Source organism: Dysidea avara, chromosome 5 (assembly GCF_963678975.1).
Source record: "Dysidea avara chromosome 5, odDysAvar1.4, whole genome shotgun sequence".
NCBI classification, from domain to species: domain Eukaryota; kingdom Metazoa; phylum Porifera; class Demospongiae; order Dictyoceratida; family Dysideidae; genus Dysidea; species Dysidea avara.
The window spans coordinates 17,700,506-17,714,764 of NC_089276.1; the positions used below are offsets into that span (position 1 = coordinate 17,700,506).

Sequence of the window (14,259 nt, forward strand, 5' to 3'; positions counted from 1 at the left end):
GAGTCAAACAAGCCAGCATGTTAAACACACAGAAATCTCTATTTGGACTCAAATAAACATTTATACAGAAGCATTCTCAGTACTTATCTGCCCCTGATTTATGTAGAAATTACTGTTTTTCCATTAGTTTCTACCATATCCATTGAGTCCAAATAGAGATCTCTGTGTGCTTCACATGCTGGCTTGTTGACTCTTGTTTCTTTACTGTTTTCAGCAATTCCCACGTTTTAACTTTTAAAATTCTAACCTCGAAAATTCTGAATACTGAATCCTCCAGGATGACCATAAGCTTGTCTGTATACAAATCCATACACTACAGCTGACATCAATGCATTGGCTGTTGTGTGTATAATTGTTACTGGACCATTTGATACAGATAGTTGTGTATAATATGCCTCAGTGACCTGGTTGAATGTTATCGTGTTCCAAGATTGTGACAGTAATGACCTCTTCACTCCTCCTCTTATCCAATACATCATACTAGGCTGATAATACTCCTTCAATACTATAATGTTGATATAGTCACTGTAACCTGATGATATTGTGGATAGGTTGATTTCATTACTGTAATGATCTGTAGCTGGCACAAGCATCATCATTGGATCACCAGTTCTACCATCATAACCATAACCAGGACTGTACTGAGCTACTAAGATTTCTTTGTTAGAGTGGATTGCACAATAGTATTGATGAGTTACTGTAAAACTATTCCCTGCATCAATAGTATAGAAATTCTTTTCAATTTTACAGTCCATTAAGACTTCAGTTGAGTTATATGCTGCTAACACTCTGATGGTGTAAGCACTTCTAGCTTGTAATGGTGCAATGTAATATGTTTTACCCCAGTATGTGGTAGGTGGAATCTGTTCTATTAAGTGATCACAATAGCTAGAACTAAATGATAGTACATATCCACACTCATGACCACTAAACACAGACACTGGCTTGTCTGTCATAATTCTGGTCCCAGTCAAGTCACTTGATGATCCAATATACACTGTTTGTAACCTGTTCACTATGAAGGAGTATGGACTACCACTGGTCAGGGAACTAACAGTATCATTAATCTTGACATTAACAGATTGTGTTACTATTAAATTCATCATTGTGTTGTCCTCTGTACCAACTATCAGTACTACATTATCATATCTACCAGAAGACACTGAAATTCCATAATAAGTGTATTGAGTGCAGCACACTTTTATTGTGGGTAAAGCAAGGAATGTATCACTACTCAGATATACATCATTTTGACCAATCACAACTACATTAGTACTGTTGGTCTTAAAGTAAATCCCCTTATTTTGATCATTGTATGAACCAGTGATGAGACTTGAAGAAAGACTTACAATTGTTGACCCTGTACCTGAAATAGTTCCACCAGTGTAATACCCTACTCCAGGAGCTTCTATGTTATAAGACAAATCTAGTGATCCAGTATTGGTTAAATAGAGAGATATTGAACCACCATTGTTATTCTGAAAAAATCCAATGTAGTAATTGTTGCCTATAAGACATAATTATTTAAACATACAAACTTCAATTAGAACATATCAGAAATCATAATCATTTGCAGCATGTTAGTAATAATCATAACTCTACTAATATTTTTAAAATTGTTGATTTAAAAATGAAGTAGGGATCTATGCAATAAAAAGTAGTGAAACAAGAGATGAACAATAGTGTTACAGCATAGCTCGGTAGGAAGTCCCTACTTTGGCAACAAACTAAATACTAACAGCTAATGTGCCAAAGTAGGGACTTTCCTACTGAGCTATGCTGTAACACCATCATTCATCTCTTGTTTCACTACTTTTCATTGCATAGATCCCTATTTTAAATTAACAATTTTTAAAATACTAGTTTGTTTAGTTTTTTTGTTTTTTTTTGCTGTGGCACAGTTAGCTACAATGTAACTTGTATTAGTCCACTTGCATTTTCCACATCTGTATGTATGGGAAAGGCAGATACCATCACTTATAAACATTTTGTCCATTTGCTCAGTGAGAAGTGGAATTCCCCACCCCATATTCTGTGGTTATGGGCAGGCTTCGCCATAGGCGGGTCTAAAGGGGGGCTAAGGTCAGTAGCCTTCAAGCATTTTATGATACATGTACTGTGGAAGGCCACATCAGAAGCCTAACTTCACTTGGGAAAATGGTAGAAACATATGGTGACCTGTTAGTAACCATAATCAGGAGCAAGCTTCCATCCAAGATGTGGAAGAATATTGCACAACTACATGGAAGTGGTGAGTGGAATTTGGAAGCATTACAACAAGCTATTAAACAGGAGATCCATATACTTGAATTAGATATACAAACAAACCAAGCCCACTCACACCCTACAGCTTTATTCCACACAGGTGCCTCAAAGATTTCCTACAAATCATGATAGCCAGAATCAGTGAAGAAACACTCATGTGTATTTTGCAAAGGTGCGCACATTCCAATTGAGTGCACAGTAGTCACAAACCGTGAACAATGGCGAGATGCAATTAGAGACCAGAAACTTTGCTTTAACTGTCTGGGCCAACACAAAGTGTCCCAATGTACGTTAAGGAACCATTGTTGTAAATGCCAAAGAATACATCACACTAGCATCTGTTCCACCCCAGAGAACAATGACCTACCCAGAAGTTCACAAGGAACACATAACATTTCTATGGAGCCCAACACTACTACAACTTTTAATGTTCCAGCACAGACAGCTCCACCTCCTCAACAACAGACTACAGGGTTGACACAAGCAGGAATGCACTAGTCACTGTGCCACCAAGCACATCAACACTACAGCTAACTGGGAGTAACACATGCCTTCTCAAGACAGCCATTGGCAGCATCTCAGCCAATGGTCATTGTGTGGAAGCAAATATCCTCTTTGACGAAGGCTCCCAATGGTCACTCCTTGCAAAGAGCCTAGCTAACAGCTTGAACCTTCATCACACACAACTGAGACTATCACCCTATCTACATTTGGAAACCAAGGTGCCCGTACCATGAAGGTTGATATCACTACCATTCAGCTCATTACACCATCTGGGCAGAAGGTCCCACTTTCTGTGTCCATTGTCCCACTATTGCTGCACCCATACACAGCGTATAACTCCCAACTTGAAGGAGTTGCCACACCTAGATGTGCTACGTTTAGTACTCCCAGTAACTACAGGAGACTGTTTTGATATAACACTACTCATAGGAGCAAACAGGAACGTATAATCAGGGGAAATGGACCAACAGCAATGTAGTCATTCTTAATCAGGACCAATAACCACAACCCCAGACATTGCCACCAGTGTACTCCATGTTGCTACTCAACACATGACAGAGAATAATCTTGAGAAATTCTGATGTTGAAACCTTGGGGTTCACTTAGCAAGATGACAATCCTAACAAGGCTTTCATGGAACACTACATCAAGACATACATACTGCATCAGCCGAATGGGTCATACACTGCTCGCCTTCCATGGAAGGAGGATCATCCACCTCTTCCAACCAATTACTTTACATGTACTCGCAGACTGCGAACATTACCACACAAGCTGAAAGCAACCCCAACCCTGTTTGCTACCTATAGCGAAATTCTGGCTGACCAGGAACGGCGTGGATTTATCAAGAAGGTTCAACAACTCACCAAGACAGACAATTGCCACTACATTCCCTATCATGCCATTTGGAAAGACTCATCCACATCCCCACTATGGATTGTATATATAATTATGATTGTAGCTGTCATCAATCTAAGAGCCTACCTAGTCTTAATTACTGCCTCCTATCTGGAGATCCACAATTGAATGACCTCTGCAGTATCATATTGCAATTTCGTATACACAAATATGGGATAAACATAAATTTTGAGAAGGCTTTCCTGCATGTACACCTGAACCAAGAAAACCGTGACTACACCAGATTCCTGTGGCCAGCCAAGCCAACCCAAATGATCCCAACTGTGAGTACTAACATACCATTTTAAGGTAGTGCCATTTGTGGCAATCTGTTCCCTATTTATGTTGAATACCACATTGTTGTTTCATTTGTCCCAGTATGCTGCAGAGGATATACAGAAGAATTTGTATGTAGACAATATTGTGACTGGATGTAACTCAGAGGAAGCAGCTACACCTTACTACTTTATGGTCAGAGCAATTATGAGGGATGCCAATTTTATTCTCAGAAGCTGGACATCAAATAGCTACAACTTAATGGAACAGGCAAGGAAGGATGAGACATCTGCAGAACCTGGTCCTATAATGTTCTGGGATTACAGTGGGACACTGCCGATGACACAATATCCCTCACCCTGAAGAGCCCCATTCCGACTCATCACATGCTAATGACAAAGTGAAAAGCGTTACATGAGGCATTAAGTGTTTGATTCCATGTTTTATCACCAGTGATAGTAAAAGCCAAGGTATTTCTGCAGAAATTGTAGCAACAAGACATCAATTGAGATAAGCCACTGACCACCGCAGCAGAAGAAGAATGGCTATTAATTGCCTTTGACATTCATGATGCCAAGTCCATGTCCTTCACACGACAGTATCTACCTATGCGATTTGTATGGTTTTTAGTTTTTTCATATCTAGGTTTACGTATAATAGCTAGTTTTGAGTTTGGTAACAATTTTGTGGTAGATGAAAACTCTCATTAAGCCCAACAGGTCATAGTCAGCAGCCCATTAAAAAAAAATGTTTTAAAAGTAAGCTATGGCCATTTTTGTGATTTGCATAAGGCTTCAAAAATATTTTGCATGTATATGTTTCTAGAAAAATAATAGACATTGCTAAAAGATTTTTGTAAATTTCCCTTTAGTATTTTGTTTGTACTAGTAATAGCATGGGTAGCAGTGAAATTTTGGGATAAATACCATGAGTGTTGCATTCATAGGCGGATCTGAGGGAGGGCCAAGGGGTGCTGTGCCCCCCCCTAGCCCTTCTCTTGACCTACAGTACTATATTGATACCAGAAACAGGAATCATGCATTCACACTGTATTCAGAAGTATAGAAAGCCAATGGGCAAATAGAAGACAACAGTTATATTAATGTACTTTACAGTTGTAGCTAAACTGTACACTGTAAAGAAAGTAAGGCAAACAAATTTGAATTTTTGTGCAAACATCGAGATACTCTAATAGAGCAGTCACAATTCTAATGTCAATTTACAATTTTTACAAATCATAACAAAACTAGCTACTCCTTATTTTGATTTAGTATACACTACCATCAAACAGATTTGTCTCAGATAGGCTAGCCAATCTCTGTATGCATTGCAAGGCATACACTTTGTAGCTAAGTGCTATCACAAATGCTCTCAAATTCAAGCCTAGGAGGTCTAATTTTTAAATTTTTTCTCCAATCACAGTCTTACAAACTGTATGTCCATCATTCATCCAACTATATGCTGAATAAAATTATGTAAATGAGTATAACTTGTACTAGATTCCTCTTAGTGGAATAAACACTGTTGTGCAGTAAAACGTCTTGCCTGGCCCCCCTGACAGTGTCTCCTAGATCCGTCTATGGTTGCATTGAAATTTCCATTTTCAATGCAACAAGAGTGATATTTATCCCAAATTTCACTGCTACCCATGCTATTCCCAGTTAATACCAAACTTGCTGCATATATGCATTCTGTGCATTAGCATTGCTATGTACGCAATTTGTCACTATGTACTAAACATGTGTCAACACTAATTGGCACTACATTGTTAACATATATTCTAGCCAATGAAATTGCAATTACAACTTTTCACTGCTACCAATGAAATATGGGATAAATTTCACTGCTACTATTGAGACTTTTGTATGGGCAGTGAAACAGGTATGGTATTAAATGACATTGTGAACTCTTGTTACAATTTTTCAGTTGAAACCACAATTTATGTATAAAAGTGTGCTCTAACACTGCAAATATATATCTACATGTAAAGCTGTAAATTATGCTATACTAATGGGCAGTGCACCACATTAGAGCATAATGAACAAAGTAGTGCATGTAAATGTGTGGGCACAGAGGCAAATGTTTTGCCATTAGAGTACATATAATGGACAAGGAATGATTTACTCTTAGATATAATGATCAAAACTATACAATAACAATGTCTAATGTGAATAAAGAGCAGTACTTATAAATCCACTTAACCCTTAAACGCACATAAGCCTGTATATAGGCAGATTACGCATGCCCCTGGAAAATGCATAAGCCTATATATATAAGCTTTTACGCATGGCTGTAAACAAAGTGCTGTAACTTTGGAAGTGTTCATCATATGGCTTTGTAATTTGTGTCATTCTACTCATGATGTAATAAGTATTAAAATGTTACCTAGGGGTTTACCCTACAACCAAAGTATAGGAAGTAAAACTCGCCGTGAAAATAATTCTCAATAAAGAACTACAAAATGTGTTACATACCTTTAGAAAATGATCCATAACTCCTTGCCAGTTGGTCCAAATCACTGACAAGTATTAGTCGAATCACCATTCAATGGCGAATCAGACCATATACAGCTCACATAATTAAACCCACAATCAATATGACAGGCAAGACAAAGAATGTGCAGTTGCGATAAAGTGAGACATTATTCTCCGCTTTATAACAAGTAAGCCTTTGTTGTTGCAGTGGTTATTTAGCCTTCCCCAAGTAGGTCAAGCTTTCTATTGCTATCTCGTTTTAGGCTAATGGAGTTAGGAAAGGCTATCTTGCCTCACCATATAAGTTTGCTTTGTAAAAGTTACGTGCGCATTTACGGCTTAATTCCTAAAAGTTCTAAAGGGTTAAAGGTCCAGTCTAGGAAACTAAATATCTGTTATTTCCACATCCTTTACCCCCAGAACTGTGCTCTAGTTTACTGTGGCATTTTTGGTGGATATTTTGCATTCAAATAGTCAAACTATTCTGTAAGGCCTTAGTGATTTTCCATATCTCATGAATGTATTTCATAGGCTTTCCACATATTTTTCATTGGTGTGATTTCACAGGTTTTTCATGGGTTGTGTATACATACAAATCCATGAAAACTCACTCGTTCATGGGTTGTTCATCAGTACATTATTCTGCTCCATGCATCTCATGGGTATTTCATTACCCATGAAAAATACCAAGTGCAACTTTCATGGGTATTTCATGAGGATCATAGGAATTCCATGGTAATAGCATGGATATATTGTCCAGTGGTGTTTATTAAAATCAACAACAATAATTGAAAATTTCACCTTGTGTATGTTAACTTGTGATCAGCCTCACGAGAAGCATGCAAGCAAACTGTATAAGCCCTATAAAGGTAGCTATACGTAGGCTGGCTGCTGGGGTCTCACTAAATAGTGTCATGGTGGAAAGCATGACAGTATTGATGTTGAGGTATTTAAATTACAGGTTCACTTGCAGGTTACCCACCGGAATGAGCTCATAAATGCTTACTAAGCTGTGCCATGATTTAAGGCATTTGTAATAATAGACATGAGCACAGTTCAATCTAAATGCCAACTATCATAATTATGGTGTACATGTGGCAGTTTCAAAAAGTTAAATTATGTCATAACAGTGGTCAGTCAATCGTGTACTTGCAGCTTGAGGGGAGAACATTGTAAAGATTATTGCTAAAGAAATTGTTACTAGAAAGCATGGCTCTACTGATACGTAGCTATTTACATTGAAAACAATAATTATATATGTGTACAAACTGTAACAAAACAAGCATGCAGCTGTACAGCTCTGAACTACCTAAAAGTAACGACTGTTTAAATCTTATGTACATAATAAGGTTAAGGTTAGAGTGTTTAAACAGCTACTTTTTGTAAACTCAATACCTGATTCATGCTCCTATAAATTATAGTAATTTTTAAATTAAAATCAAACAACTGTAGAAAAAATTCTCAAATAGGATTTCAAGGATTTTGGGTATGTGATTTTCTACAGCTAATGACACCAAATTTATCGTGATATCATTATGCTGGGCATCACCCTTCAACAGCCAGACCAATACATGTTTATCTTCTTCCAGAAGCATATCCAAAAAATTTTTGAAGTGCGTGAAACTAGAAATATTTTTATGAAACCTTATGCAAATCACAAAACTGGCCATAACTTACTTTTAAAATATATATATTTTTAATGGGCGATACTGACTGAATTGTTGAGAGTTTTCATCTACACAAAATTGTTACCAAACTCAAAACTAGCTATTAAACATAAAACTAGATATGAAAAAAACTAAAACCATAAATTAATATACAAATCACATGATAATTGTGGTTGTTGTCATGGTAACTGTATACAAATAAGTACATATACTGGAGCATAACCATGTACAAAAAACAGAATTAAGATATGTGGTGTACATCTCGAGTCATAATCAGAAACATGAAATTAAAATTTTTGGATGCTAATGCCTTGTTGCATTATATTAGCATAAAACTTCAAACACCCATAACTTTTTTTGCCCAAAGAGGATTTTAGAGGACTTTGGATATGTTGTTCTCCAGAAAATTCTGCATCTAATGATACCAAATTATCTTTATACCATTTTTTTCCAGGTATGGTCATTTTTTAACCTTCAACAACTGTACTATAATGATTGGATTGCACAAGGTTATGAATGTCACAGATCACAGTACTCTACATAAACTAACAGCTGCTACCACTTAAATTTTGAGATTTGTGCAGCACTTGAAAGGACACCACCAAACTGGACCACTAATGGCAGCAGAGTTGTAACAAGTCAAACAAATGTGGATCAAAGATTACCAGCATCAAGTCTTCTCTAAGGAGGTAACCAATCTGTAATGTAACTCATGTGCATCCAAACTATTGTTGGTATGACAACTCCACCTCTTTTTAGACAAGAACAACTGCATACAATGTAGTGGAAGAATACATAATGCCCTACTAAGCCAGCTCTCTAAGTTCCCCTTCCTGCTACCAACGAAACACTCGCTGACACATCTTATTATTCACAGTACTCACTTATGATTACTACAAAGCAGTACAAACTGCACATTAACAGCACTGAAACAAGAACTCTGGATACCCACTACCAGACAAACAGTGAAGTCCGTTATCAGCAAGTGTACCACATGTAAAAAATACAGTTGCAAATTCTATCCAAGTCCAGACCCAGCTCCCCTACCTGAGATCATGGTATGAGATACTCCGCCATTCACAATCACATGTGTAGATTTCACCGGGGATTGCATGCACAAGAGAACAGTCAAGAACTGAAAATCTATATCTGCCTGCAGTGGCACTTCTAATACTATTCTTCATTTATAGTGCTGTAACAGACTGAACATAGCTGAAAGCAAAGCGTAATTCTCACTTCACTTTTGAGTCACTAATTGATAGCTGGAGTACACTTTCAGACAAAATATTAACTCTGGTATCATCCTTTTTTAATGCGGTATGCACAGGTTCACCAGTTGCAACAGTGTTACAAAAAAGTAAATTGGACATTTAATCCCTACTTCAGTCTATGCCCATGACTGAATTAGGGATTAAATTTCCACTAGTACGTACGTATATCTGCAGGTATAAGGAACCTCTCTTATTTCCCTAAAATTTCTGTACTTGTTTGTTTACTTTATTGATGACAGGTGAACCCAGGCATACCACATCAAAAGAAAGGATGGCACTAGCCAGAGTTAATGTTTCATCTGAATGCATGCCCCCACTATTAATTACTGACCTGAAAGTGAAGCAGCCATTATACTTTAATTTCAGCTTTGTGCAGCCTATTTTACAGTTCCACAAATGAAGAACAGTAGGAGAAGTGCCTCCAGTCACCACAAAATATATGGATGATTTACAAGCGCAGTGGCCATTGTGCTTCGCTTTCACCTGGGTGTAGTACATACACATGTACACACACGCACGTCACACACACATACACACAAAAGCAAAGCCTTCAGTTGCCACCTTTCGGTCACGCTGCCCAGTGGCTAGCACTGGGGCACAGCATAGGCATGCCCTCCTGGGACAGGACTAGTAACCTGCCAGAGGCTGTGCCATGTCTTACAAGTAAAGGCGTGGGTACCCACCCAAAGTCCCAATTGCACATTCAATTGCTATATGAGGGGTAGATAAAACAGTGGAACCAGGGACCAAGGGTCCGAGACCAGAGACTCTGGGACTTGGAATTTTATACTCTTCAAAACATCCTATACTTGTACTAGGTACATTTACAAGTTGTCTTACATGACCTATCCACTTTTTCCCCATCACGGTGTCTCACACGATGTTTAAACCTATTACAAATTATAAGCACCTGTGAAAAAAGTGTCTGAAGCTGTAGGCCACTCGCCTGCAGCCATAGATAGTCACACCTCTACTATCAATGCTGCTGCATAATGAGCATGCTAATCTATTATTTTGACTCATTAGAAACATTGTGCAAACAAATACATAGGGGAAACAGCGATTACTAGTTAAACAATTTTCAGTCCACTGGGTCAGTTCGATCAACCATTCTTCATAGCTACATCATGGTGCTTTTGCACAATGTTTCTAACTTTTAGTAGCGAGTCAACATAATAGACTAGTATGCTCATTGACCAGGATGCTCATTGTGCAGCAGACGAGTGGACTATAAATGCAGTCAGCTTCAGGAAGCCACAGACACTTTTTCAGAGGCGCTTTTAGTGATTTCTATATTGGTTTAAACATTGTGTGAGACACTGTAACAGAGAAAAATGGATCACCCTTGCAAAACTACTTGCAGAGATACCTAGTACAAGTATAGAATATTGTGAAGTGTATAAATTTCAAGAAGGGTTGGATATCCGCGGGTCCCAGGTCCCCTGGTCCTCAGTCTCTGGGTCTACTGTTCTTACCTACCTCTATATGAGACATGTACAGTTGAACATTTGCTTCCCCAGGTACCCATTAATGTTACATCTATGTGGGCTGCTTCACACACACACACACACACACGCACGCACGCGCGCACACACACACACACACGCACACACACAACACAAACACACATACATACCAGTCCAGAGTGTAAGACTAATATTAGCACCAAATACTGAGTCATTTCCAACTCCACAATAGTAGGTTCCTTGATATGAGTCACTGAATATGGGAATAATCAAAGTTCCATTTATGACATAGGGTAAATCTTCTGTCTCTGTATAATTAAAAGGAACTTCTTCCTCATTTGGAGAATACCACCTGATCTGTTGATAGTCAATATTAAAACATTTACAATTGATCATCACATTTGATGTGCCATTGTTTATCCCACTATCAGCAGGAAGAAAGGAAGGATTTAACGGAATAATAATACAAATTGGAGTAGTGATATTCTTCCCTGTGTGTGAAACAAAGGCAAACAAGTAACAGATTTGTTGATTTATTTGTATAAATAGAGGCGAATTTTAATAACTGCATACGTAATTACTAAGCTGAGTAGTATAGAAGCATGTATGTTTTTTTTATAATATACTTTTCTGATAAAATTAACTTAGTCTCTGATTGCAAAACAAGATTTCAGATTACCTCAGCCATCCTCATCTTCAACAAGAGAAGTGTTTCATACAAGTCATCACATTCAACACAGAATCTTCCAAATGTATCCAATTTAGCTACCTAAGAGGCAAGGTTTTCCCTTGGCATGGTATTGCAAATGCAAGTTTTATACAGAGCAGTGGCTGTTATAGCTGTGTACCACAAAAATTAATACTTCACTACTCATGGAATCACTACACAAAAAGTACCATAAACCAAAATTCCAGTATTAAACATCTATAGTATCTGGGGGACACAACAGCAACAGCACTCCAGATCCTTTGTTCACATACACCCACTACCTCAGTGGATTGCCAAACCCTGGATCCCCCCTCTCTGTGTGTGTGCATGTGTGTGCGCGTGCGTGCGTGCGTGTGTGTGTGTGTGTGCATGTGAAGAAGCACAGCCAAGTGGCTAGAGTATCAGCTTGATAATTGAAAGGTTTCAGGTTTGATACCAGTTATGCCAAGTTGATGTTATTTCCTTGAACAAGAAATTTTACTTACATTGATTCAGTCTAGGACCAAGCCTATTATGCTTATCATGCTTACTCTAATCGAGCACACATTTATTGAGGAATTCTAATAGAACACACATAGATTGTTTATTAACTTTTACAATTGAGTAGATTTTAGGTTGAATTTATATTTATAATGTAGAAATTAAGTGAGGTGAACAGCCATGATAGCAGGCTCAGTGGTTAAAACTTTGGATGTTCAGTATGGTCGGTATGTTCAGTATGAAGTTTTTAGACATTTCATGCATCCTGCAGTGACCGTTCTATTAGAGTATTTTGAACCTGCGATTGACAGTTCCTTGGATTTTACATTTTAACACTATAGCTGTTATCCTCCAATCAACTACGAACTGCTGCAACGAAAAATCACATGATTTTAAGACATTTGTATTGTTTTCTACCAGAAGAAAGTGACAAACTTGGCTGCCACGCTGGTGTTATTCAAGTTACACTTAGCCTAACACATGACAATAGTTAGGTAGTTGATTGGAGGATACTGATTTTTTGCATTGCGGACCCTACCTATGGCCTGCTATGGAGAATACAAACACAAAAAAGTGATATCTAATCAAAGCAGCAAAGCTGTAAAAAAGGGTTGTTAAAAAAGATGTAAAATCCAAGGTGGCGGACAAGAAATGGCTGTGATGGTAGGTAAATGGCAAAAAATTTAATAATGACAATTCAGGTGAATTTGTTGTCGAGTCCTAGTGAAACTTGGAGGAGGCAGTAAAAATTCACCTGAATTGTCAATATTAAAATATTTTCCATTTACCTACCATCAACTTGGATTTCACACCTTTTTTGCCGTGGCCTTTTGGGGGCCAGACCCCTTTTTTTACAGCTTGGCTGTTTTTGATTAGATAATATTAGCTGACTGCTTAACAGCTACTGTACATGATGACTAACACCACCAGCACCTCTTATTATCACATTGGCTATCCATAAATGGATTTATAAAAAGTAAACAAACTAGTGTAAAAATAATTTAAAAAATTAATACATGGGAATAGAGATCGCTGAAAGAAGTATAGAAACAAGAGTCAAACAAGCCAGCATGTTAAACACACAGAGATCTCTATTTGGACTCAAACAAACATTTATACAGAAGCATTCTCAGTACTTATCTGCCCCTGATTTATGTAGAAATTACTGTTTTTTCATTAGTTTCTACCATATCCATTGAGTCCAAATAGAGATCTCTGTGTGCTTCACATGCTGGCTTGTTTGATTCTTGTTTCTTTACTGTTTTCAGCAATTCCCATGTTTTGACTTTTAAAATTCTAACCTCGAAAATTCTGAATACTGAATCCTCCAGAGTGACCATAAGCTTCTCTGTATGCAAATCCATACACTACAGCTGACATCAATGCATTGGCTGTTGTGTGTATAATTGTTACTGGACCATTTGATACAGATAGTTGTGTATAATATGCCTCAGTGACCTGGTTGAATGTTATCGTGTTCCAAGATTGTGACAGTAATGACCTCTTCACTCCTCCTCTTATCCAATACATCATACTAGGCTGATAATACTCCTTCAATACTATAATGTTGATATAGTCACTGTAACCTGATGATATTGTGGATAGGTTGATTTCATTACTGTAATGATCTGTAGCTGGTACAAGCATCATCATTGGATCACCAGTTTTCCCATCATAACTAGATCCAGGACTGTACTGAGCTACTAAGATTTCCTTGTTAGAGTGGATTGCACAATAGATTTGATAAGTTACTGTAAAACTATTCCCTGCATTGATAGTATAGGAATTCCCTGCACCGTTACAGTCCATAAAGACTTCAGTTGAGTTATGTGCTGCTAACACTCTGATGGTGTAAGCACTTCTACCTTGCAGTGGTGCAATGTAATATGTTTTACCCCAGTATGTGGTAGGTGGAACCTGTTCTATTAAGTGATCACAATAGTAATAACTAGATGATGGTACAACTCCACACTCATGACCACTAAACACAGACACTGGCTTGTCTGTCATAATTCTGGTCCCAGTCAAGTCACTTGATGATCCAATATACACTGTTTGTAACCTGTTCACTATGAAGGAGTATTGACTACCACTGGTCAGGGAACTAACAGTATCATTAATCTTGACATTAACAGATCGTGTTACTGTTAAATTCATCATTGTGTTGTTCTCTGTACCAACAATCAGTACTACATTATCATAATAAGATACACCAGAGGATACTGAAATTCCATAATAAACATATTGAGT

The 14,259-nt window shown here is 37.7% G+C and overlaps 1 protein-coding gene across 1 annotated transcript; it reads right to left on the reverse strand.

The window, feature by feature from the left end:
• Nucleotides 1-242: 242 nt before the first annotated feature.
• On the reverse strand, nt 243-14,166 carry LOC136255064 (uncharacterized). Its single transcript, XM_066047784.1, has 3 exons — nt 13,311-14,166; nt 10,991-11,311; nt 243-1,507 (listed from the first exon to the last, which is right to left on the reverse strand). Exons 1-3 carry the CDS (start codon nt 14,164-14,166, stop codon nt 243-245), a joined length of 2,442 nt encoding a protein of 813 aa, XP_065903856.1.
• Nucleotides 14,167-14,259: the final 93 nt, after the last annotated feature.